Source organism: Apodemus sylvaticus, chromosome 5, assembly GCF_947179515.1.
Source record: "Apodemus sylvaticus chromosome 5, mApoSyl1.1, whole genome shotgun sequence".
Lineage (NCBI taxonomy): Eukaryota > Metazoa > Chordata > Mammalia > Rodentia > Muridae > Apodemus > Apodemus sylvaticus.
This window is the reverse complement of record NC_067476.1, coordinates 13,876,011-13,900,794: the sequence shown is the minus strand read 5'-3', so window position 1 is coordinate 13,900,794 and position 24,784 is coordinate 13,876,011. Positions and strand designations below refer to the sequence as shown.

The 24,784-nt window shown below is 51.5% G+C and overlaps 1 protein-coding gene across 7 annotated transcripts; it reads left to right on the top strand.

Annotated features, from left to right (window-relative positions):
- Phf19 (PHD finger protein 19) lies at positions 1–24,169 on the top strand. 7 transcript variants are annotated; one of them, XM_052182275.1, is made up of 15 exons: positions 1–148; positions 4,260–4,564; positions 4,974–5,055; positions 8,736–8,831; positions 9,284–9,384; positions 9,973–10,121; positions 13,000–13,095; positions 13,617–13,685; positions 13,818–13,938; positions 16,202–16,269; positions 18,040–18,201; positions 18,756–18,843; positions 19,559–19,644; positions 20,746–20,841; positions 21,875–24,169. In XM_052182275.1, the coding sequence occupies exons 2-15, from the start codon at positions 4,385–4,387 to the stop codon at positions 22,215–22,217; spliced, it is 1,737 nt and encodes a 578-aa protein (XP_052038235.1). In that variant the 5' UTR covers positions 1–148; positions 4,260–4,384; the 3' UTR covers positions 22,218–24,169. The 7 variants fall into 7 exon arrangements, with proteins under 7 accessions (XP_052038235.1, XP_052038237.1, XP_052038233.1 ...); XM_052182273.1 differs by lacking the exon at positions 1–148 and adding an exon at positions 229–1,129; XM_052182276.1 differs by lacking the exon at positions 1–148 and adding an exon at positions 2,093–2,284 and having other exon boundaries at positions 4,379–4,564.
- Positions 24,170–24,784: the final 615 nt, after the last annotated feature.

The window sequence follows — 24,784 nt, the reverse complement described above, 5'->3', positions numbered from 1 at the left end:
TATTGGTTTTTCAAGACAGGGTTTCTTGGTGTAACCCTGGCTGTCCTGGAACTCACTCTGTAGACCAAGCTGGTGGATCTCAAACCCAGAGATCCACCTGCCTCTGCCTCCCAAGTGCTAAGATTAAAGGCCTACACCACCATACCTGGTAAGTACTTTTTTTTTTAACATGCATTTCTTTTCCTTGCCAATCCATTCGATTCCCTCCTCCTGAAATACATGCCCCTCTGTTTCTGCATCCTGTTTCTGCATGGAGAAAATACCAATTTCTCCACGGATCCTAGCCTGTCAGCCACTGTGAATGACACACAACCTTCCTTGTGACATTAATCTCCTGTCTTTCGTATGTCAACACCTTCTCCTTTTATACACTGCTTTGGAGTTTACCAAAGCACCTGCTCCTTCTTGAGCTGATGCTAACCTTTATCTAGGTGATGGCACTGTGGGATGGCTGCGCTTTGGAACAGATAGGACAGGGTATATAAATAAACCTTGAGTGCTAGCTTACCCACAATCCCTCTGCTCAGAGGCAAGACTGGCCTCAGGGCAAGTGCCCAATTCCATGCCAAAAATCTTTTTTTTTTTTTTTACATTAGTGTGTTACCCCCATTCTGGCTGTCTCACCAGACTGCAGGCCCCATTTCTCTTACTTGCCTGTGTGCCTGAAGCCGGTTGTAGCCCTACAGGAGAGAACAGTGGATGGATACAGACTGGACAAAGCACAGTACTTACCGTCTGCCCACCCGTGGGGTGACAGGGTCTTTGCATACAGTGCCTCTAACCTTCCCAACAGCTGGGCAACTAAAGTGACACACTCAGTCTCACATCCAGGAATAGGTGGCGCCAGCCTGTGAGCTACAGAGCCAGGTTTGCTCTGTTAGTCTCTGTCCCTGGAATCCTAAAGTTGCCTCTGGCCAGACTAGAGGCTCATGACAGAGCTTCCTGCACAGAGGTGTTATCTCTGCAGAAGCGATGTGCAGCTATGCCTTCCTAGGCTGGAAGAGCCTGTCTGGTGGGGCTGCTACCAACTTCCTTTCCCGGCTAAGCAAAGAGAGAGAGATGCTCAAATGAACCAGATTCTGCTGTGGGTCCAATCCCCAGGAGGACCAGAGGAGCAGGAAGACCCGGGGTAAAGGGGAATGGGGGCATGTGGGCATGTGGGCATGTGGAAGAGGATTCCTGTGTCTCAAGCTGGGGAGAGCAAAGATAAAAGGCAGAATGCCTACACCCCAGGGAGCAGAGGGCCAGTGTGGCTCCTGGAAAAAGAACAGGGCAGGCTCTGGGAGGAAAGAGCACCAGGAATGCACTCACCCCAGCAGGGTGTGTCTGCAGGGGGCTATGCTAGCAGGTGCAGTGGGCAGTCCAGATTGAAAGCAGAGATACAGGTAAGGGGTGTTGACCAGCACTGTCTCCAGCCCTGGCGCCAAGAGTGCGTCTGGTCGAGGACACTCTGGTTTTTTTCTCCTGGAGGGAGATCTTATCTGATTGGAGCCCTATCCACAAGATCTGTCTTAAGTTTGCCCTTTACATGTTTGTGCACATGGTCTGTGCACCTCTCTCGTACACTGTAATCTCTCCAGTGCGTGACTGGCATACTCGAGTGGGTCTTGTGGTCACTGTGTCGCGGGGCTCTATGCTGCCGACTTGTGTGTGCCTTGCACGTGCTTTCGCGGGAGTCTATGCTGAGGGCAGAGTCATTTTGAGTGTTGTGACTTATGACACACATATGTGTGTGTGTGTCCTGTGTCTGATTCTCTTAGGCTTGCCCTGGTCTCCAAGGAGCGGTGTGGAATGTCAGTGCCATTACGATCAAGGTGCTGCTGTGAAAGATCTGTGTGTAGTAGCTGTGTGCGTGCAGTGGGCGTACTCTTGCCCAGCCGTGGGTCTGTGCCGCTGTGTTTCCGCGTGTGCCCGCTCGGCTCGCTGCGCGGGGGCGGCCCCCGGGAGACGCTGCGGGGCCCCGCCAGCCGCGGGCTCCAATGGCAAAGCCGGTGCGGCCCCTACTAATTACATAAGCGGGGACGTCAATAATTCGCGGGAAAACGCGAAAAAGATGGCGCCCCGCGCCCGGGGGGCCCCTTCCTGAGCTCACCGGCCCCTCCCTCCCCGCGTCCCCTCCTCCCCGCGGCGCCCCCGCCCCTCCCCGCCCCCGCCGAGACCCCTACCCCGGCCCCAGGGGCGGACACTCGGCCAGGCAGCCCTGGGCCGAGCGCACCGCCGCCGCCGCCGCCGATGTGCCTGGTGGCCAGACTCCAAGTGGGACCGGCTGACGCGCTGCCTCGCGGTAAGTCCCGCGCTGCGGGCGCCCCGGGAGTGTCCGCGTTTCACGCTTCAATCCCTAAACACGACCCTTCTCCTAGAAACCTAGATTGAGTCCTAAAATCATCCGGGCGGGGGATGGAGTACTGCGGAGCTGCGCGCTTGTGGGACTGGGACGGAGATGGAGCCCGAGCGGTACCCTCAGGGCAGCGAGAGTCCCAGCCACATCGCCTGCGCTGGGCAGGGTGTGGGTGACAGGTCTCCGTTTGCGGCCGCGTGTCTTTTCTTTTCCATTTGAAGCTACGGAGGGGAGGATAGGCAGGGCATTTGGGATTTTGCTCACGTCCAAAGTTAGGCTATGATCGGTTGGGAGCGGGTAAAGTTTGCAGTTAGAGCAACTGAGGAAAGGAGTGTCTGAAGCCGAAGGGGACTTTTTTGCAAGCTATCCTCCCCCCTGAACACCCTTTTAAAAAGCCAACGGCCGCCCTGGAGAGGCCTCGGCGCATGAATCATCCGCGCTTCCTGCCCCCGCCCGGCCCCGCGCGCCCAGTGCGGCGGATTTGAACTGGACTCCGACGGGAACCCGCAAACAAGCATTTCTGTGCCGATGGGTTTGAATCAGCCAATCACAGCCCGCGGGGTCCCTCTGCAGGAGGATGGAGGCGGGATGGGGGGGCCACCACCCGGGGGCCCAGCACGGCCTCAGGGGCGCAGCGACCTAGCCTGCCCCCAAAACTCAGGGGGGGAGGAAATGTCAGTTTGTGAACCTGCCAAGGCCGGCCATACTCCAGGCCCAAGCAAGCAGGGACCTCCCAGCTCCCAAAGAGCCAAGTGCCAGGGGAGAGGGCAAAAGTTCTGACTACAACCCTCACCTGGTGCTTGTGCCTCTGCCCTGGAGTAAGAGACAGGAAGGAGAAGGCCGAAGGAGGTTGACTCCCATCATCCGGGGAGACCCAAGACCCTGACTATGACCCACCACCCTAGATCCCTCACAGGTCCACGTGTATTTAGTTTCGCGTGTAGGACTGGCACACTGCCATAGTCTGCAGTCCTACAGTCTCTGAGGGGGCACTCACATGAAAACACACCCAGAGCTGTCTTCTTGTGGGTTGGCAGGGCACCAGGTGCCTAACACCTAGGCAGAGGGAGGAACCCTGAGCAGTAGCGCCCCCACTGTCCCCACACACTGCAACATAGCTGTGTGTGACCTTAGAAGAGTGTTTGTGAAGGAATATGATACCAGGTGTTACACCCCCCCACACACACTCCCGCGCGGGGGGAGGAAAGCAATAACCGCTGGCCACCAGTGAAGGTTTAGGAAACCACGAACCTTCTGGAAGATTCATGTGGGGGAGCTGGGTGCCCTGAGACGCCCCCGTTCCAGGTGCCAGGCAGTAAGCAACAGGCACAGGAAATAGGCTTGGGAAGGATGAATGAAATAACTGATGAGGAAAACTGAGACAGAGGCGGAAGCAGAACACGCTGGGGAATAGGGCAGGATGCGCCAACCACTCTAGGGCAGAGATGCCACTGTACCAGAAGCCACTGTGGCTGAGGAGCGAAAGGCAGCACTTGAATGAGATGGAGAGAGCCAGATGTGCTCGGGCTGTGCGGGAATGGCTTAGTTGCTTTGAGCTGATGTGTCTGTGGCAGATTTAAATGCCCCGAACTGGTTCCCATGAAGTCATCAGTTAATGGAGAACAGAAAGAGGAGCTACAAAAGGGGTGGGGGCGGCGCGGGGCTATGTCACATGGTTCCCATGCCACCTCAAGAATTTTCATTGCTAGGTGGGCTTTTCTCCGAAGACATTTTAGGGAAAGCATAACATCTTAAGGGCTTGCTCCCTCGAAACTGACACAGGACAAAGCCTCAGCCTCCTGCAGATGTAGTGGGGTTCAGATCTGTGGGTTCGGTGTGCCAGGTATGGTGGGAAGATTCACTCTCTTAGAAGCAGCATGGTGTGAGCCACTTCTTGCATCTCCTGTTCCCCTGTCTGTAGAACGAGATAATAACGTCTCCCTCCCAGAGCTGTCCTGTCAACAAACGTGGTTGAGAGCCTTCAGATTTCAGGAGCAGGTGGCGGGATAAGCATTGTTCTTTCCCCTCGGGTGTCAGCAGAAGCTGATGGAGACTCAAGCTTTGGAACCAGGGACTCAGGAAGCCTTTGGCACCACCAGCCCTAACAAGGGGGCCCTGTCTAAGACCAAAAAGAACTTCAAAGACTTGACGTCTAAGGTGACAGAGGGACAGTTTGTGCTATGCCGGTGGACAGACGGGCTGTACTACCTCGGCAAGATCAAGCGGGTGAGTCTGCTCTGGTCCTTGGCCCGGGCTCCTGTGTCTTTCTGTTCTTCCCTTCTTATCCCTTATACCTAGAAGCTGAAAGTAGAAGGGACCAGAGCCTGGCTTTGCAGGCTCTGTCCCCAGGGGTAATGTGGCCCCGCCCATTCTTCAGAGAACCTAAGCAAACACCCGACTGGGAAGGGCGCAGGTGACTCTCTGGCCTACTCTTCTGCCCTTCAAAGCAGCCCCATTAAGTTGTCCCTGTTTCCCATGGCCTTACCCTGAGGTGGGGAGCGCACCTCTCCTTCTGGCCTGACTTCTGAAGCACAAGGCCAGGAGATGGAGGAAGACTGAGATCCAGCTCCTCCCTGCTGCTCCTCCATGCTGCTCCTCCATGCTGCTCCTCCATGCTCTCCTCTCTTTGCCTCAGGTCAGCAGTCCTAAGCAAAGCTGCCTTGTGACTTTTGAAGACAATTCCAAATACTGGGTCCTGTGGAAAGACATCCAGCATGGTGAGTGTCCAAGTGTCCCCTCCACCCCAGGCCTACTCCACTCTGTCTTCAATCTTTCCTTCCCTGTCACCTTATGTTTTTTTTTTTTTTTTCTTGGCATCTGTGCTAGTCCGTGAGCTCCAGGCCCTGAGTACTCATCCTGGGCCAGTCAGAAATGATAATTCAATTTCTACTCATGGATCCACTTTGGGAATCCATGCTCATGCTTCAGGAGGGAAGCAGGGCCGATGGAAGAGGAACTCGGGCTTGACTTCTTAGCACCGAGGGTGGCAGGACTGGGTCTCTGGCCTGCAGTTTGTGTCCTTCTTGAACAGCATGTGTTACTCTGGGTCTCCTAGAGCGAGAGAAGAGGAGGGGGCCAGAGGAGAGGGGTCGTCGGTTATAGACTTGAACTGTGTTCCCTATTTGCGTGTAAAGAAAATTAGCGGGGGAGGTGAGGGTGACGTGTAACCAGGCCACGCCAAGATGGAGGTGGGTCACGTGGCAGGATGAAAGGGAGCCGGACTATCGTCCCTGCCTTCAGATAGCTGGCATTCTGTTATACATATGGTCAGTTGGGGTCATTCAATCTACGTAGGACAGATTTGGGTGATCACTATGTCACAATACCCATGTGTTTTTATCATGGAACTATGACCATGGCATTGCACCTATAACCATTGGCATGAGCGAAGAAACCTATTAAGTATCATTTATCTTTAACCGAACAGATGTGGCCCACTGAGGCAGGTTCTAGGGTCAGACAGACTCTGGACCTCATTCCCAGTCTATCTACTACACAGCCTTGAGCAATGATGTCACTTATCTGACGTCACTGTTGGGAAACTCAGATATGGTGGTGCATGTGTGTAGAACACTCATCCCAATGCTGCTATGCCATAGAAAGGAAGTTTCTAAGAATCTGTTACTGAAAAAGATAGTTCCAAGAAGACAGCCAAGCAGGCCACGGGATGAAGCCAGTTTTTATGTCTTTCAAACAAACAATTTTTTTTTCTCTCCAAAAATCTGTGACCAGGGGATACTTTTTTTTTTTTTAATTTCCTCTAGTCCCTTACAACCTAAATCTGTTTTCTGTAGATGCAAAGCTATGAGCATCCTCTGCTGGCTACACCTCTATGAAAAGCACAAAACCCCAGCAGCAAAGGAAAGATGTTTCAACTTCTCAGGGTTTAGGAAGCATCCCACTGTGTGCCAGGAATCAGGTGGGGCACAGCAGGCATGTAGGTGGCTGGGCACAGGCTGTCCCATATCCAGCCAATTGTTCCTGACAGGCAGACAACAGACACTTTGGCATCCCCTAAGATGAGTGTTCAAGGCTAGACATAATGCAGTTAAGATATAACACTTTATTAAGGGATCAGAGATTCCACCACCTTCCTTGGCTGTTAAACAAGGTCCTTGCCTGGCCACTTAGTCAAAAAATATATCTTGAACCACCTACTACCTGCCAGAAATATTATTTCTGCCTTTACAAAACTTTCATCCTAAGGAGAATGAGGAGGGAGGATCACCAGTTCAAGGCCAGCCTGAGCCACATAGCAAGACTCAAAATCTCTAGAAACAAAACAAGAAAAATTTCAGGTAGCCTTCTAGAGTAAGAAAACAGAAGGAATGCATCAAGATGTGTTCACGGGGCTGGAGAGATGGCTTAGCAGTTATGAGCATGTACTGCTGCTGCAGAAGACCTGAGTCTGGTTTCCAGAACCCACATCTCAGGGCTCACATCTCCTGGAACTCTAGCTCAGGGCTCTAATGCCTCTGACCTCATAGGACACCCGCACTCCTACACATATATCCGATACACAGAGACATACATATACATGTACATGTACATATACATATGTATAACTGAAAATTAGCTTAAAATCATTTTCAAATTATTTAAGGAGAGTGTGGGAAGGTGGCTCAGTCAATAACATACTTACCTTGCTAGCACAACCACCTAGATTTGATGCCCCAGAACCCATGTAAGAAAGTGGGCATGGGGGCTGGAGAGATGGCTCAGAGGTTAAGAGTGCTGGCTACTCTTCCAGAGGACCCAAATTTGATACCCAGACCACCGATGGTGACTCACAACCATCTGTAAACGCAGTCCTGAATGATCCAACACCCTCTTCTGACCTCCACAGCCACCATGCCCACGAGTGGTGCGCATACACATATCCATGCAGGCAAAACCCATACTCACAAAAAACAATGCATCCTTTAGAGAAAGCTGGCATGGTGGCTCACGCTTGTCATCCCAGCTCTGGAGAGGTAAAGACAGGCCTGGAGCTTACCAGCCAGTCAGCATAGTGAGCCCTAGATCACAGTGAGAGACTCCATCTCAGAAAGAAAGATGGCTGCCCCTGATCAGTGTGACCTGCACACATGTGTACACACATACATTAATCTGCATGCATGTAAATACACCAGAAAGTTGTATTTGTGGGTGGGGGAGTATACTTTACCTAGAACGTACAGTCTTTGATTTCATGCCTAGTACCATTGCACCCTCCAAAAGGAGAAATATATTTAACATAGCCATGCAAACACTTCAGATATAAGAATACACTTAGCAAAAGAAGGCAAAAAAGAAGAAGAAAAAAAAAACAAAGAAGGAGCCGTTCTGTAACTGTACTGGGGGCTGGGGTTTGCCTCAGTGGAGAGAGTACCCAGGAAGCACAGGCCCTGGGTCGGAGCCCCGGCTCTAAAATAAACTAAGATAAACAAATTAACTGCTCACTAAATCTGGACCTTGGATCCTGATTCAAAACACACATTTGTAGTGACATTTCGATTTGCTAGGCATTTGGAAATAAAAGTAACTTTAGATGCAATAAAGGCTATGCAGTGTGATTTAAGAGAACTCTGATTAGAAATGCAACTGCAGTGGTTACAGAAAAATGAATGGGTGTCTGGGTCTTGAATTGAAATAAGTTCACAACTGATGGGAACTTGATTATGAACCTACATTCTTAGCACGTATTAAGCGTTTTAAATGTCACATTTGACACAAAAATGTTTAAACACAAAACGAGTTGGAATAGGCAGAAGAGGGAACCGAATGAGACAGAAGAGCAAAGACTTAGTGGCTGTGTGTTTGAATCCCACTCTCAGGTTTCCCAGCTAAGCAAGGACCCTAACTTCTTGAGCCTCTGTTTTCCCATCTTCAGAGCAGGTGTTAATAGACGCCTCCGAAAGCCTGGGAAGATTCAGCAGCTTGTGGGATGGGCTGTGAAGCGCAGTGCTCAGTGTTCAGTTCTTGCTCTGTGATTTTTATTGTGATTATTTAAACAACTAAAGTCCCTGACAGATTTATGCTTGTACATTCTGGTTACACTCTCCCCAGCCCTCCCTGATCCTCCCTCCCCACTCCCATGAGTGTCCCATGAGGGTACGGTGTGGATGTCTTGTTTAGAGCTGAGCTGCAACTGCCCCTTATTCTGGGTGTTTTATAAAGCTGCTTCTACGCTCTCTGCAGTTCACAGGAAACAGACGCGTCTCTGGTTAAGGCTGAATGGGTATAACATATAATTAGACTCTGTGTCAGCTCAGCTGAACAGCAGAACTAAATTTCCCAGTAGGGGGCCTATGAGCTCCTCGCCAGATCCAAGAATGGATTCCCTCCCAGCAGGTGACTTTTTGACTATTTCTTGGTGGTGTGAGCTGGACCTGAGTTGAGGGGGCTTCTTTTTCAGCTGGTGTTCCAGGGGAGGAGCCCAAGTGTGACATCTGCATGGGGAAGACTTCAGGGCCGATGAATGAGATCCTCATCTGTGGGAAGTGTGGCTTGGGTGAGTGGGTGAACAGCACACACTACTAAGAAGGCCCTGCCCTATGGGCCCCTCCCACTTTGTGGGCTCCTCCCACTTTGGAGCCCCTCCCACATCGCACTCGCTGTGGTCCTAGCTAGCTTCCTATTTCTCCTTCCCTACCTGGCATATCTCCTCCTTCCTGCCTTGGGGAAAGGTGACCAAAAGTATTGGGAAATGTAGTTTGTGGCCCTCCTAGGCAGAGAGAGGCAGGTGCTGAAGCTCGACCTTGGTGCCCTTGCAAGGGCCATTACCCTCTTTTTGTGCCTCACTAGTTATCAGCTAGGTTCCTGGGTGGGTCCCAGGACCCTGAAAGCTGGCAGGCAGAGCTCCCTAGGGCTTGCTGTACCTCGGCTAGCCTCGCTGCCTTTGGCCAACTGGCCTTGGACCACTGCTCCCTTGTGAGTGATTCGCTATCTCTCCCTTCACCCCAGGTTACCACCAGCAGTGCCACATCCCCATCGCAGTCGATGCCAGCTGGCCCCTCCTCACGCATTGGTTCTGCCGACGCTGCATTTTCGCACTGGCTGTGAGGGTGAGCACACACCCCCACCCCTGTTCCCCAGCCCTTGCCCTTCCTGCCTTCCAGATGGGCAGACCAGAGCCCCCACGAGACTCAGGCCTGAGACTTCATCGCTGAGGCTGTACTCTAGGCAGAAGCGTTCCACTTGGACTTTGGAGACACAGTGTGCTCTCTGTCTTAGGCCAGATTTCAGAACCTCTCTAAACCTCAAGTTTCCCCAACCATATAGTGGACAGTTTTGTGTCAGTAGGAGGCCCCCAATAAAGGGCCATTTGCTATTAAAAGATAATGTTATATACCTGCCCCTTACATGTGGTATTATTTTTTAACTTCTTTTAAAATTCTTGTAAAGATAAATATATTCTTTCAAAGAATTATGTGTGTGTATGAGTGTGTGTGTGTGCGTGTGTTGTCCTTATTACAATTGATGTTATTAATGAATATCTTTAAGGGAAGCAGGATGGGTTTAGGATTGGTAAGAAAAAGCACCTTGTTTTTCTGATGCTCATAAAATGTCTGGGTCTCCCCAAACCCTGGCAACATTTCTCCTGACATGTACTGACAAGTGTAGTTGGTGACCTGGGTCCTATCTCCCCCTAGAAAGGTGGTGCGCTGAAGAAAGGCGCCATCGCCAAGACGCTGCAGGCAGTGAAAATGGTGTTGTCCTACCAGCCCGAGGAGCTCGATTGGGACTCGCCGCATCGCACCAACCAGCAGCAGTGCTACTGCTACTGCGGCGGGCCTGGAGAGTAAGGCGACAGCGGGGCACGTGCGGGCGGGCTGCCGGGTGGGACTGACAGGCTCCGGGAACCCCCATCTCAGGGGGCGGGGCCTGAGTGACAGCCTGAAGGACGGGGCGGGGCGGGGTTTGAGAAGCAGGCTCTGGAGGCGGGACCCGGAGGGGGACACTCCGAATGACAGATTGAAGGCGGGGCCTAAGCGTCAGACTCCGGAGGGGCTGACTCGGAGTGACAGCTGGGCTGCGGGGTAGAGTGTCTGGAGGTGGGACCTGGAGGGGCGAACCTGGAGCCATGGGGTGGGGCCTTAGTGTCACGCTGTAGAGGCGGGGCCTAGAGAGACGTGACAGCTCAAGGGCGGGGTCTGAGTGTCAGGCAGTGAAGGCGGGATCTAGAGAGGTGAACCCAGAGTGACAGCCGCGGGGCGGAGCCTCGGTGTCAGGCCTTGGAGGCGTGTCTTGGATGGCCATGGAGTGCCAGCTAGGGGCTAGGACTGGGGCAGACTGGCCTGAAGTGAGAGTTGCGAGGGTGGAGCCTAGGTGTCAGGCCATGGAGGCGGGATCTAGAGGGACGGATCCACGATTTCATTTTAGGGAGGGCAGATTTTAATGTTGAGGCTGTGTCACTTTGCAGGGGGGTGGGCCTTCAGGAAGGAGATCCAGAGTGTAGGGACCAAGCCCAGAGGGTAGGATAGCTGCTCGTTTGGGCTGTCTGCACAGAGGCAGGATCTCTACTCTTAATAGACGGCAGACTGCTCTTTCCAGTCCTGAGTTTTAGAGTGTCTGCAGGTTATGCTTACGGCCCAGCAAGGTCCTAACTATGCCATTTAACTACTTCATCTCTCAAATGGGCTGTTACCTTAATTACCCATGAGCATTTGGGTGTGCTCAGAGGCATTATCAATGACAACAGAGAACAGGATACAGAAATCTATATGACATTAGTAAGTTAGTTCTTCTCAGTGTTTAATAGGCATTTGTTAAAACATGTCCTCACACACACACTTCCAAAAGGCTCCTCTGTAAACAAAGGCAGATCTGAAGCCAACCAGAGAAACTGCAAATTAATCCTATACTTTGAAGCTGGAGCCAATGGTGCTTTTCTCTTTTTTCTTTAATTAATTAATTAATTAATTAATTTTTATCTATATTTTATTCCCCCCACCTCCATTCACCCTCCGGATGTTCCACATCCCATACTTCCTCCCCATCTCCCCCCCCACTCCCCCCCATCTCCATGTGAATGTCCCCATCCCCCACCCCACCTGACCTCTAACCTCCCTGGGGCCTCCAGTCTCTTGAGGGTTAGGTGGACACAGTCCTCTACTGTATGTGTGTTGGGGGCCTCATATCAGCTTGTGTATGCTTCCTGTTTGGTGGTCCAGTGTTTGAGAAATCTCAGGAGTCCAGGTTAATTGAGACTGCTGGTCATCCTACAGGGTCACCCTTCTCCTCAGCTTCTTTCAGCCTTCCCTAATTCAACCACAGGATTAGCTGCTTCTCTCCATTGGTTGGGAGCAAATATCTGCATCTGACTCTTTCAGCTGCTTGATGGTTCTTCCAGAGTTCGGTCTTTTCCTCAGGCTCCTCTCCATTTCCATCCCTGTGATTCTTTCAGACAGGAACAATTATGGGTCAGAGTGGTGACTGGTGACTGTGGGATGTCCCCCCTCTCTCTCATTTGAAGCCCTGTCTTCCTATTGGAGGTGGGCTCTATAAGTTCCCTCTCCCTACTGTCAGGCATTTCTTCTAAGGTCCCTCCCTTTGAGTCCTGAGAGTTTCTCCCCTCCCAGGTCTCTGGTGCATTCTGGAAGGTCCCCCTAACTTCCTATCTCCCGAGGTTGCCTGTTTCCATTCTTTCAGCTGGCCCTCAGGGCTTCAGTCCTTTTCCCTCACCCAACACCAGATCAGGTTCCCCTCTACTCCCTCCCCAACCCCTCATTCACTTTCCCTCCCAGGTCCCTCCCTCCCTCCCTCCCCACTTGTGATTGCCTTGTTCTCCCTCCCAAGTGGGACTGAGGTGTCATCACTTGGGCCCTTCAGCTTGTTGACTTTTGTGAGTTCTGTGGACTGTATCTTGGGTACTCTGTACTTTTTTTGCTAACACCCACTTATTAGTGAGTACATACCATGCATGTCCTTTGGGGTCTGAGTTACCTCACTCAGGATGATATTTTCTAGTTCCATCCATTTGCCTGCAAAACTCTGGATGTCCTCCTTCTTAAGAGCTGAGTAGTATTCCGTTGTGTAAATGAGCCACATTTTCTGGATCCATTCTTCTGTCCTGGGACATCTGGGTTGTTTCCGGCTTCTGGTTATCACAAATAAGGTCACTATGAACATAGTGGAACATGTGCCCTTGTGGCATGGTGGGGCATCTTTTGGGTATATTCCTAAGAGTGGTATAGCTGGGTCTTTAGGTAGATCTATTTCCAATATTCTGAGGAATTCAGATTGATTTCCAGAGTGGTTGTACCAGCTTGCAGTCCCACCAGCAATGGAGGAGAGTTCATCTTTCTCTACATCATCTGCAACATGTGTTGTCACCTGAGGTTTTGATTTTAGCCATTCTGATTGGTATGAGATGAAATCTCAGGGTCATTTGGATTTGCATTTTTCTGATCACTAAGAACTTTGAACATTTCTTTAGGTGCTTCTCAGCCTTTTGAGATTCCTCAGTTGTAAAAGCTCGGTTTAGTTCTATACCCCATTTTTTTATTGCGTTGTTCGGTTTTCTGGTGATTAGTTTCTTGAGTTCTTTATATATTTCGGATATTAGCCCTCTATCGGATGTGGGGTTAGTGAAGCCTCGTCCCTGTCTTGCAAAGGTAGGTGAGTAAGTTGCTGAGCCTGCCTGTGATATGGCTGACTTAGCTCTTCTGTGCCTCCAGGTGGTACCTGCGGATGCTACAGTGCTACCGGTGCCGGCAGTGGTTCCACGAAGCCTGCACACAGTGCCTTAGTGAGCCTATGGTGTTCGGAGACCGGTAGGTGGCTGCCTACCAGATATCATACAAAGGAGGTCTGTGATAGCCTAGACTTGTCGACTGGAGACAGCTCAAGATAAGAGGGCCCCTGCCTTTGCTGGGCCAGGAGACAACAGAGGACACGCTGGGCTACATGCCCGTTGGCTGCTGGTTTGTGGGGAACCTTGAGCACATTCCTGCCTTCACAAGTTCCCGACTCTACAAATATCTCAGGAAGGAGAGGTGATAGGCTCTGCCACTAGGGAAATGGATGGCCTCTAATTAGTAGGGCTAAACTAATGGGAGATATTATATCTGCCAAGTCAAATATTTTACTTCTTTGCCTGGTGGCTGACAAAGTGGAGGGGAGGGGTCTCAGAAGGGACAGTGGTGACCACTACCGCCCAGCCTATGAACTGAGCTGAGTTCTAGGGCAGTGATCTTTGGAAGGCGATGCTATGGGAAGCAGGTAGGAAGGGGAGAGATGGCCTGGGTTGAGGGTCAGAGGCCCTCCCATCACAGCCCCTCTCCTCTGAACGCAGCTTCTACCTGTTCTTCTGCTCCGTGTGTAACCAAGGCCCAGAGTATATCGAGAGGCTGCCCCTGCGATGGTGAGAGGACCTGTCCCTACCAGCTCTTCCTTTCCCCTCTGCCCTCTGCCCTCCGCCCTCTGCCCTCCGCCCTCTGCCTTCCGCCCTCTGCCCCGCCCCCGCCCCTCACTTGGCCCTTGCTTTCTTACCCAGGGTGGACATAGTCCACCTGGCCCTCTATAACCTGGGAGTGCAGAGCAAGAAGCGCTACTTTGACTTTGAAGAGATCCTGGCCTTTGTCAACCACCACTGGGAGCTCCTGCAGCTCGGCAAGGTACGGACGGTCGCAGGTGCCAGAGGTGCCCGCACAGGGTCACTCGGTGCGGGGCGAGGGTCTAGATATCCGAGTTCTCACTCTCAAGCTGCAGTTCCTTGAGTCAGAGTCTCCAAGCCTGTGCCAGGGAGGGGCTTTCTGGCCTCTGGTTTGGGCAGTGGTCAGTTGGCACCGCACTAACTCAGCTGCAGGGAGCTGAGGCATTCTACCAAGTGTAGCTGGAGTGGGCGGGACTCTCTGCTGAGGTATTTGGCAGATTTCCTGGCTAGGTTTGAAATTACAGTGGGTTTGTCTTCTGCTGATCTCGTTCTGCACCGTGTTTCCAGGGGGCCTCAGTGTCCTGTAACTAACAGAGTTTGAAATCGTCAGAGCTGGAGAGCAACCCATGGGGCTCACACAGCCCTCCACCCTAACAATTCCCTCAGAGTCCTCTTTACTACTGCAGAATGAAATGTCTCCCACTCACTACCCAGCCCGTCTTTGATGAGACAGGGTTGTAAACAACAAACAAGGACCATTGAGATGGCTCAGTAGCTGAGCGTGTGCTCCCTCTCCCAGGTCTGAGGGCCTGAATTCCATCAGGACCCAGGGAGTGGAGGGAGAGTGGAGCCCCAAGGTGTTCTCGTCCCACTAAACATGTGCTATGGTATGTATGTGCTACACACACATGCACATGCACACACACGTGTACCATTTACTAGCAGTTCTATATATGTCTCCATTTATAGTGGTGTTTGGTAAATTATAAGGCACACAGAAAGCCTTGAAGAATAGAGTCAGTATTGTTTTTAGATTTATTTAATGCACATGAATGTTTTGTTCACGGGCATGTCTACACACCATATGTGTGCCCCGAGAGCACAGATGCCATAAGAAGGTGTTGGATCCCCTAAAACTGGAGTTAGGGATGGATGTGAGCTTCTGTGTTGGGGCTGGGAATCAAACCAAGGTCCTCCACCGGAACAATTGCTCTTACCATGGAGCTAACTCTATGGGCCCTAGAGTTGAAATTTTTTAATAACTTTTTCTGGTGTGTTTTAAAAAAAATCACGCATAGGGGCTAGAGAGATGCTCAGCAGGTAAGAGCGCTCACACTGCCCTGCCTGCAAGAACCTGAATCCCATACATGCATGGCAGCTTACCAGTACTGTCTGTAACTCAAGTTCCAGTGATCCAGCGCCCTCTTCAGGCCTCCAGTGGGCACTGCACACACACACACACACACACACACACACAAGCAAATAAACACTCAGTGGTGGTGCATGCCTTTAATCCCAGCACTTGGGAAGCAGAGGCAAATGGATTTCTGAGTTCAAGGCCAGCCTGGTCTACAGAGTGAGCTCCAGAACAGCCAGGGCTACACAGAGAAACCCTGTCTTGAAAAACAAAACTATATATATATAATGTTACTAGTGGAAAAATTTTAATGATCAAAACAGAAGGTTTTTTTTGTTTTTGTTTTTTTTTTTTTTTTTTTTTTTTGGTTTTTTGGATTTGGATTTTTCGAGACAGGGTTTCTCTGTATAGCCTTGGCTGTCCTGGAACTCACTCTGTAGACCAGGCTGGCCTTGAACTCAGAAATCCGCCTGCCTCTGCCTCCCATCGTGCTGGGATTACAGGCGTGCACCACAGCCGCCCGGCTCAGAAGTTTATTTTTAAAGATTCATATTTTCACTACTCAGCAATAACTAGAAATAAAGCATGGCTATATCCTGTTCCTCCCCTTTTTTTATGGCTTACAAGAATTTACATACTGCTTTAGGTCATCTCTTCTCAGTTAGTGTTAAGCTGTTTCAGGCTTTTAGTGTTCTCATGACCTTTTAAATGGCTGAACTGATGTCCTCTCTAGTTCACTGGTTGGGTACATAGTTTATCTTCTCTCTGTCTGCCATCAGACCAGTCTGTGTATGTGAAATTCCGTTCATGCTCCATCCCTGATCTGTACCATAGGCCTCATAGGGTGGCAGCACTGGACAGGAGTGTGGATGCTTTGAAGGCAGCCCTGAGGGATGAACCCAGGGCCTTGTGTGTGACAGGCAAGCAGCTTCCCACTAGGCTATGGCCTTGTCCCTGTAAAGCCCCTGAAACACTGAGGCCAGGAGCTTTCCTCTCTATCATAGATGGGGAAACTGACCTCAGAGAGGTTAAAGGTTGCAAGCCAATGGTTCTCTGAGGCCGCTGGAGTATGAGATGGGGTGGCAGGGTCAGGGCCTTCTAAGATGTTCCTGTAGATCTAACTCTCTTGCCGGCCTGCTTCCTGTAGCTCACCAGCACCCCTGTGACAGAACGAGGGGCACATCTCCTCAACGCTCTCAACAGTTACAAAAGCCGGTGAGTGCAGGGAGGGAGGAAGAGCTGGGGGATCCTCACTGGGATTTCAATCTGAAGGCTCTTCCTACCACAAATCCTCTGCTCAAGCTGTGCTCTCCACCTGGCTCTCCTTCCTCCTCCTCCACCATCCAGGGAGTAAAGACATCCAGAGGCCTTTCTTTGCAAAGCCTTCCCAAGCACCCAGGGCCTTGACTCAGTTGTATGCTAAGCTCCATTCCATGCCCCAGGCAGCTAGAGAACTTGGCAGAGCATCAGTCAGGGCTTCAGCTCCCAGGCTACTATCCTAGGCTGTGCCTTCCCATCCCAAGTTTTAGCACACACTTGTTCTTCAGCCATGTTCAAGGCCTTTTATGACACAACCCTTCCTGTCTGCATCTTACACAGTTATCCTTTTGTTTTATGGACTCTGGGGGTCAGCCAGCTCTGCTCAGGCCTTGGCTTCCTACCCATTTGTTGGTTGGTTGGTTGGTTGGTTGGTTGGTTGGTTGGCTGGCTGGCTAGGCTGGCTGATTGGTTGGTTGGTTGTTGGCTCATTGGTTGGTTGACTAGATGGATGGATGAATGGATGGATGACTGGTTGGTTGGTTGATTGGCTGGCTGGCTGGTTCATTGGTTGGTTGGTTGACTGGCTGTTTGATTGGTTGGTTGGCTGGCGAGCTGGTTGGTTGGTTCATTGGTTGGTTGGCTGGTTGATTGGCTGGTTGGTTGACTAGCTGGTTGATTGGTTGGTTGGCTGGCTAGCTGGTTGGTTGGATGGATGGTTGGTTGGTTGGTTGGTTGGTTGGTTGGTTGGTTGGTTGGTTGGATGGATGGATGGATGGCTGTCTGACTGGCTTGCTGGATTACTGAATGGCTGGCTGGTTAGCTGATTCGTTGGTTGGTTGGTTGGTTGCCTGGCTGGCTGGCTGGCTGGCTGGCTAGTTGGTTGGTTAGTAGATTGGTTGGTTGACTGGTTGGTTGATTGGCTGGATAACTGGCTGGTTGGGTGATTGGTTGGTTGGCTGGTTGGATTTTGAGATTGATTATCACTCTGGACCAGGCTCAAACTCTTGATTCCCCTGCCTTAGCCTCCTCCATGCTGAGTTTACAAGTGTGCATCACCACATCCTATATATTGAGCACTTTATTCCTGTCCTTTCCTTGGCTTCTTGTTTCCAACCTTCATTCAGTTTTGGGTTTTTTTGTTTTGTTTTGTTTTTTTGACAGAAAGTAGTTTTTACAGAACTGTAAAAACTTACAGTTACAGTTACAGGCTCTATAATGGGCCTATCTAGAGAGATTCTGAGCGTCAGGGAGATTCTGAGCTACAAGATACAGCTTCTGTGAAAGCTTGTCTGAAGCCTCTTGCAGGGTGACCTCTGGTCACCTTCCTGTGGCTTGAGGTTCGACAGGACCTCCCCTTGAGGATGAGACCCCTTAGCCTCCCAGTGCTCAGCTTCCTGAGAATAGGCCTAGGTCTGAACACCCTCCACACCCTCAAGGCCTCACTCCACCAGTGTTGAAAACAGAGATATGCCTAGAGGTGCTTCCTGGCCATAGAACATTAAGAACTGGCACCAGTACCCGGATCCTATGAGCTCTGCCCTGTGCTGTGGCCTTGCAGCTGGCCAAGGCTAAGAAACCTCAAGGAAGAGCAAGAATAGAATACATTCAGGAGGCAGGGAGGTGCTTGGCAGACTGTGGGTTCATTCTCGGGGTGGCCTTGGGGGCAATCTGCTTCACTCTCTAGAGGATCAGCTGACAGCCCAAGCCTCTCTCCTGCCACCCCAGGTTCCTGTGCGGTAAGGAGATTAAAAAGAAGAAATGCATCTTCCGACTGCGCATCCGTGTCCCACCCGCCCCTCCAGGAAAACTGCTTCCTGACAGGGCGCTGATGCCAAGTGACAAAGGGACCTCTGAGCTGCTTCGTAAGAAAGGAAAGAGCAAGCCTGGGTCAGTGCTGGTGCAGGGCCATGGCTGCAGCCAGCTTGGGGTCTCTGTCTACCCTCCCACCTCCTGCAGACAGTAGAAAGCTATGCAGTGGGCCCAGGCAGTGTGGCAGCACCCCTGTAAACCTGGAGTCCTAGACCCAGCAGGGTCCAGCTATAGGCACTCTGGGAGAGCTAGTGAGATGATCCTAGGTCCGTCTCACCACAGGCTCCCCACTTCCTAGCTCCAGGGAAGCCCGATCCTGGGACCCAGCCCTGCTGCTTTAGGACTGGGACACAGAAGTGTGTGACATGCCCTTGTTCTCCCTGCTGGGCAGAGCCTCATCTCTAGGGGCACTGGGGCAAGGAGACACCTCTCCTTTTTCTACTCTCTAAAGCCCTGCCACATTCACTGCCCCCAGAGGATGGCCTCTTCCCAGGCTCCATCTACCCTGCCCAAACCCTCCTGACCCTGTACTGGCCGCTGCCCCCAGCACTCCTGAGGCCTCTCCCACTGAGCCTCTGCCTGGCCCTCCCCAGCTCTGACTGGGCCACCCTCTCCCTTTTCTGTCTCCACAGTTTGTTGCCTCAGGAATCCCAGCAGCAGAAAAGGCGAGTTTATAGAAGAAAAAGATCAAAGTTTTTGCTGGAAGATGCTATTCCCAGTGTTAGTTTCTGGTTTTCTTATTCTCCAGTTCCACGTGCAGGGACCACACACGTTAGGGGTCCTGTGCAGAAAATAATGCACTGTCCTTGACCCAAAGGGGCTCCCCAATAGCCTACTTCCAATTATAGAGACACAAGGAGGAGCCAGGCACTTAAGACCGCTATTGCCTTATCCCCATAAGTTCTCCTGAGAACACGGTTAGGGCAGGGGTAGATAATATCCCAGTTCCTGTCTGGGCAAAACTGGACTGTGTTGGGGCACCAACTTTCTAGATGGGACACTTGAAGGCATTGGCTGAACCTAGCCTAGAACCAGGTCTCAGAGCACATCTTCCTTCTCTGATTATCCTTACTGAAACCCTCCCTATGAATGATAGTGTTAACAGTGTGCTTCTTTACAGTTTGCAAAACACTTCCATAGTCATGACTGAGTCCCAACTGCTTCTGCAGCCCCCAGTAAGACAGGCTCTGGGTTATTCCCATTTTGCAATGGAGGCAACCAAGACCAGAGAGGTGAATGAGAAGTCAGGTGACTGGAGAAGTCAGGACCAGACAGACACCAGGGGGGCTTGGCTCTCTGCTCACAGAGTCCAGAGGAAGTGGCAGGCCTCACAGCCCTGGCTGAACAGCAGGCGCCCCTCAGCTAGGGAAAAGGCTGCTTGGGGAGAGGGGGTCCGTTGGTCCATTGACTGACCCGGTCTCCGTTGTGTCCACAGAGTGACTTCACCTCAGCCTGGAGCACAGACCATCACCTGGCCAGTATATTCGACTTCACACTGGATGAAATTCAGAGTTTAAAAAGGTACGTGCTAGCCAGGCGGTGGTGGCGCATACCTTTAATCCCAGCACTTGAGAGGCAGAGAGAGGTAGGCAGATTTCTGAGTTCGAGGCCAGCCTGGTCTACAGAGTGAGCTCCAGGACAGCCAGGGCTACACAGAGAAACCCTGTCTTGAAAAAACCAAATCCAAAATAAATAAATAAATAAATAAATAAATAAATAAATAAATAAATAAGATACCTGCTATTCTAGAACTGACAGTAAGGGGGGCTCTGCTCCCTAGCGTGAAGGAGGGGCACATCCTGAGGGTGTGGACACGCCCCACGTCAGCCTTCTGAAATGCCAGCTGAAAGGTCCAATATGCACAGGGCTGCCTGAGAATTTTGTACGCCATAGCTTTCTGCATACCGCCCTCTGCCCTCCAAAGCAGTGGTCAGGGCTAACTTGCCTGCAATCCAACCTCTCTAGACCTCTCCTCTGCCTCACATCTAAGACCAAAAGGGCTATGGCTACCTATTCTGTTTCACCCGTGTTTATACTGAGCCCTCTTCCTAGGCCACCCTGTGCCCTGCCCTCGCCCAGTCAAAAACTCAGAATATTGCTTCCTCCGGGAAGCCCTCATGAATTCTCCCAAGCTGCGGTGGAAGCCTGCTTATATCTGCACATTTGAATATGAAATACCCATATTTGGGTTTCTGAAGGGCAAGAATTTCATCTTTTATTTGACCCCTGAAATCACTGAAGACCACGGTCTTGGTCACGGATCAGGAAGGGGAGGGGTTTAGAATCAGATGGGAGCTCTAGGCCACACCTACCAGTTCTCACTCTACTGCATTAGCTGATGCCTTAATCACGGGAAGGGCTCTTTTCTCCCACTTTGAATCCATGAAATTTCGTACATGGACCGTGTCACCGGCGTGTCCGTTGCCACGGGAGATTGGTCTGGGAAAGTTTTCTCGACACTCAGCTTTGAAGACTGAATGGTGGAAAACAGGACAGACAGACATGGGGTGAAAATCTTGGCAGTGAGGAGATGGCCCTGCTGGAGAAGAGAGTCAGACAGAAGGTAGCGAGGCTCCACATGCCGGGCCAGGCCGACAACAGGCTCCTCCTCTCTCCCCTCAGTGGCAGCTCAGGCCAGACCTTCTTCTCAGATGTGGATTCCACAGATGCTGCCAGCACCTCGGGCTCGGCCTCCACCAGCCTCTCCTACGACTCCAGGTGAGCTCTCTGAGGGTGCGTGCTGGAGCCTTGTGAGGACAGCGGTCCCAGCCCGGCCACCCCCTAAGGCTGGGTGCAGACATATCCAGCACTGCCCGGTCTTCTGTGACTGAGTCTGCTCTGGACCCTCTGTTCCAAAGCACCAGGGTGGAAGCTAAGGTTGCCGTGAGCCCTTCTGTTGTGAGATTCTTTGCCTGCAGTGGTTATGTGATCCCTCTAGCTGAGTGACCCAATTCCTGGACTGTTCGATTAGAGGCCGTTTCCTTCTGGGCTTCTTGGCATCTGTGTGTCATAACTGTGTGGCCTCTGTGCCCAGGACAGCCGGGCTCCTGTCTCAATTCCTAGCTATCTGAGTTGTAGCCTAGGATTGTGAAGATAAAAATTCATTTGTTTTAAGAAGAGTAGAAGGGCAGACTGTGAGGTATGGCCTTATCGCCTGGTTTACTGCTGGGCACAACGCCCTCTGCATTTGTATTCTAGAGCGTGTGGAGACTTGGCGGGTGTAGACTTGAAACTATCTATAAAGATAGAAATCCTCTGCTTGCGCACATCTCTGTCTAGGGTCCTCCTCTGCTGTTGCCTCTGTAGCTTTAAGAACCAAACCCACAGCTTCGTGATTCAGCTCACTAGATTCGTGCTCTGTCACTGAGCTGCTCTTCCCTCGTCTTCCCGCTCCCTGGGTCTCTCACTATTCCTCCATGTCTCGGCATCTGTTAACAAGAAGTTTGTCTGGTGCGTCTGTTTTGCTAACACCTCTGCCTGTGTGGCACAAGGTCCTTCAGTTCCTGTCCCCGTGTAGCTCGCCCAGCTCTTGCAAAGGATCAAGAGGCTCAGCAAGGCCTCTGCACTACAGGACTTTAGAAGCACACACCACAACAACCCACCCTTCTAGATACAAACAGCATATGCTTCAAAATTCCACCCCCAGGGTCAGGCCTAGTCCCTGGTACCTAAGAGCCTCTCAGGTTGAGGAGTCTCATGATTGCTTCAACTCATTCCCAGCATGCATTTCCCTCTCCCCCTCTTGATACAGATGGACAGTAGGCAGCCGCAAGAGGAAGCTGGCGGCCAAAGCGTACAGGCCTCTGAGGGCAAAGCATCGGGCAACTGAGCTGGACGGGCGCTGCGCCTCAGACAGCAGTGCAGAGGGAGCTCCGGGCCCTGAGCAGCAGGAGGAAGGCATCGACAGCCACACACTTGAAAGCATCAGTGGCGATGATTCGTCCCTGTCCCACCTCAAGTCATCTATCACCAACTACTTTGGTGCTGCTGGGCGGTTGGCCTGCGGGGAAAAGTATCAGGTGTTGGCGCGGAGGGTCACTCCAGAAGGCAAGGTTCAGTACCTGTTGGAATGGGAGGGGACAACCCCTTACTGATTCCCCCTCAGAGGCTGCCTGATCCCCACAAACCAAAGGAGGGGCAGAAAAGGCCACTGGGTCCCCGTTTTCTCCAGGCTTGGGGTGGTGGAGAGAAGCAGGCCCCTGCCTGCTGCCTGCTGGGCCAAGGCCTGTGTGCTGCTGTACCTGAATCTCCGAGACACCGTTGGTGCTCTCTTGTTGTCTACAGTACACTCCATACCCCTCAGACTTTTTATTGGTTCCTCTGACAGTACCCTGGCTGTGACCCCTGATCTGAGGCCTGAATCTGTTTTTCATTGTCCCCAATTCTCCATCTTCCGACCTCTCACCCCTTTTCAGCTGTCTTGTGTGGACACACATCTTCCATGCACATACGCTCCTCCATCCCTCACTGGACCGCAGTGAGGGAAGGAAACCCTGGGGGGTCTTCTGCTTTCTCACTAGTACCCCTCACCCCAGGAGGGCAGGGGTGCCTGAGAAAGTTTAGGATGCCTGGGACACAGAGCCTGGGGAGGGAGGGCTAGGTCTCAGCCGAGTCTCTGCAGAAGGGACAGGAATCAGGGTCCTTTACTGAGGCTGGGAGAGGGACTTAGGGAGTCAGGACCAAGGCTCCCTGAAGTTTGCCTGTCTCTAGCTACAACTCTTCACTGTTGTCATGGACTGGGGCCTGGTTTTGCTGCACTAACGTGTTCTTAAACACATAGATCTGGGAGGAAAGGATGGAGAGGAAAACTAGGCCAGATTCAATCCCATCCCAAACACCGTGGGTACAGACATTACATATTCCTGCCAGGGCTCCCTAGCTCCCTGCCTTGGCCTCTTCTGGGGATACATGCAGTAGTTAAATGTGAGAACCAAACTCCTGCCTCCTCTGACCTGTGAACCAGCCTTGGCCCCACAGAGAAGCACAAGATACTCCCCTCTCCTGCATGGCTCCGGCCTTGCCCTGGAGCTGACAATCACTTTTGGGACAGGCCAGGGAGTTAACAAGGGCCTGAATCATTGCTTCCCTTCAGAAAGGAATTCTTTGTCATCGATGGTACAAATAGATTTCTTAGAATGGACAAACTCAGCCCTGTCTGGAGGGAAACCAAAACCAGGGGGTGGACAGGGAGCCCTTACCTTGCCTGCAGAAACAGAAACTTGCTCATTTGGAAAAATAGAAAGAAGCACCTTTGGGGTAGGAGTCAGGGGCACCAGATTGGGACCAGCCTCCCTGACTGCTGTTGTGGCTTCCAGTTGGGAGTGGGAAGATGGACCGCATGGTGACATCATGGTGACATCAGACTATATCAGAGGCGCTGATTTTCCCATGATTGGGTCTGACCCCTCCACACCTGCCCATGAGCATTAAGGGGGGAGGGTACCTGATTGTAGGTTACATGGCCCCTGCCTTAAACCTCAGCAACCATAGTGCCTTGCAAAGGAACCTTGCCTCTCTCTAGACACAGCCACCCTCTTCCCTCTGCTTCCCCGTCTTGGCTCAGGCAGGGATAAGCAGATGGACACAGAGCCCAGTTGTCAGTGCCACAGATGCTGCCACTGAGGTCCCCAAGTGGGGCCTGGTGGAAGGCGAGTTGTGAAGCCAACTCCCAGGCCAGCAGACATGTGGGAACTGGGGTCAAATTTGTGGCTTCCTATTGGCTTCAGTGGGCATGGCAACCTCCTGGAGAAGTCAGAGAACTAGGATGGCTGTTTGTCCATCTGCCCCTCCCCTGCTGTGCCCCAGAAGCTCTGGGACTGAGGAGCAGGAAGGCAGGCGAGGTGCTCATCCCGTTGGGGAAGCTAGTGCAAGGCCTGACCAGGTCACCGGTCTCCCCACGGTAGCATTTCACTCCTACAGATCATAGCTGCATTACTGCCAACTGACGGTATAATCCTGTGCACCTTTGGAAAGATTTTGGTTTTAAAGTGCTGCTTTTAATAATATTTGTTATATTAAAGTTATAATTGATGTGTCTGGTTTACAACGTAAGCGTGTCCTTGGAGTCAGCTGTGGGTTCTTTTCTTGACTTCCCAAAGTTTAGGCAGAGGATGGTGAGGCCAGCCCTCTGGCCACCCCGGCCCCACCCCACCCCCCACATCCTCTGCACCTGTGTCCCCTTAGCAGTGAGCCCCTATTGCCCCTAGAGAATCTCTCTCTCTCTCTCTCTCTCTCTCTCTCTCTCTCTCTCTCTCTCTCTCTCTCTCTCTCTCTTTCTCTCTGCTGTAGAGTAACAGCAAACATTCACCCCTAAGACTGGGAAATAAATTAGAATTCTCAGGAAGCCCTCAAATCATATTAGTCTTAAAATACTTCACTCTTTCCATTCCTTTCCTCATTATTATATTTACCTGAAAACTGTTGACTAAAGAGACATGTCATGCCCTTATATTAGTACTAACAATAAAATACTATAGCCTGGGGTTGACCGTAGAGGCAGAGTGCCGGGTGCATCGTTTGGATGGTATCCTAACACCATGGGTTTCCTGCCTGAACAGCAAAAAAAAAAGGAACCCTCTGTCTGAATTACTAACTTAAGTGTCCCTTTCGCTTCCAAAGTTTATCTCATGCCACACCTCTCTCAGAGTTTGTATAAAGCATT

Bases quoted from the DNA above. Each gene is read 5' to 3' on its own strand.
- Phf19 (XM_052182275.1), top strand. From the start codon at position 4,385: ATGGAGACTCAAGCTTTGGAACCAGGGACTCAGGAAGCCTTTGGCACC. The intron at 18,202-18,755 runs GTCAGTGCTGGT...CTGTCTCCACAG, and splicing joins AAAGGAAAGAGCAAGCCTGG to TTTGTTGCCTCAGGAATCCC. The intron at 19,645-20,745 runs GTACGTGCTAGC...CTCTCCCCTCAG, and splicing joins GAAATTCAGAGTTTAAAAAG to TGGCAGCTCAGGCCAGACCT.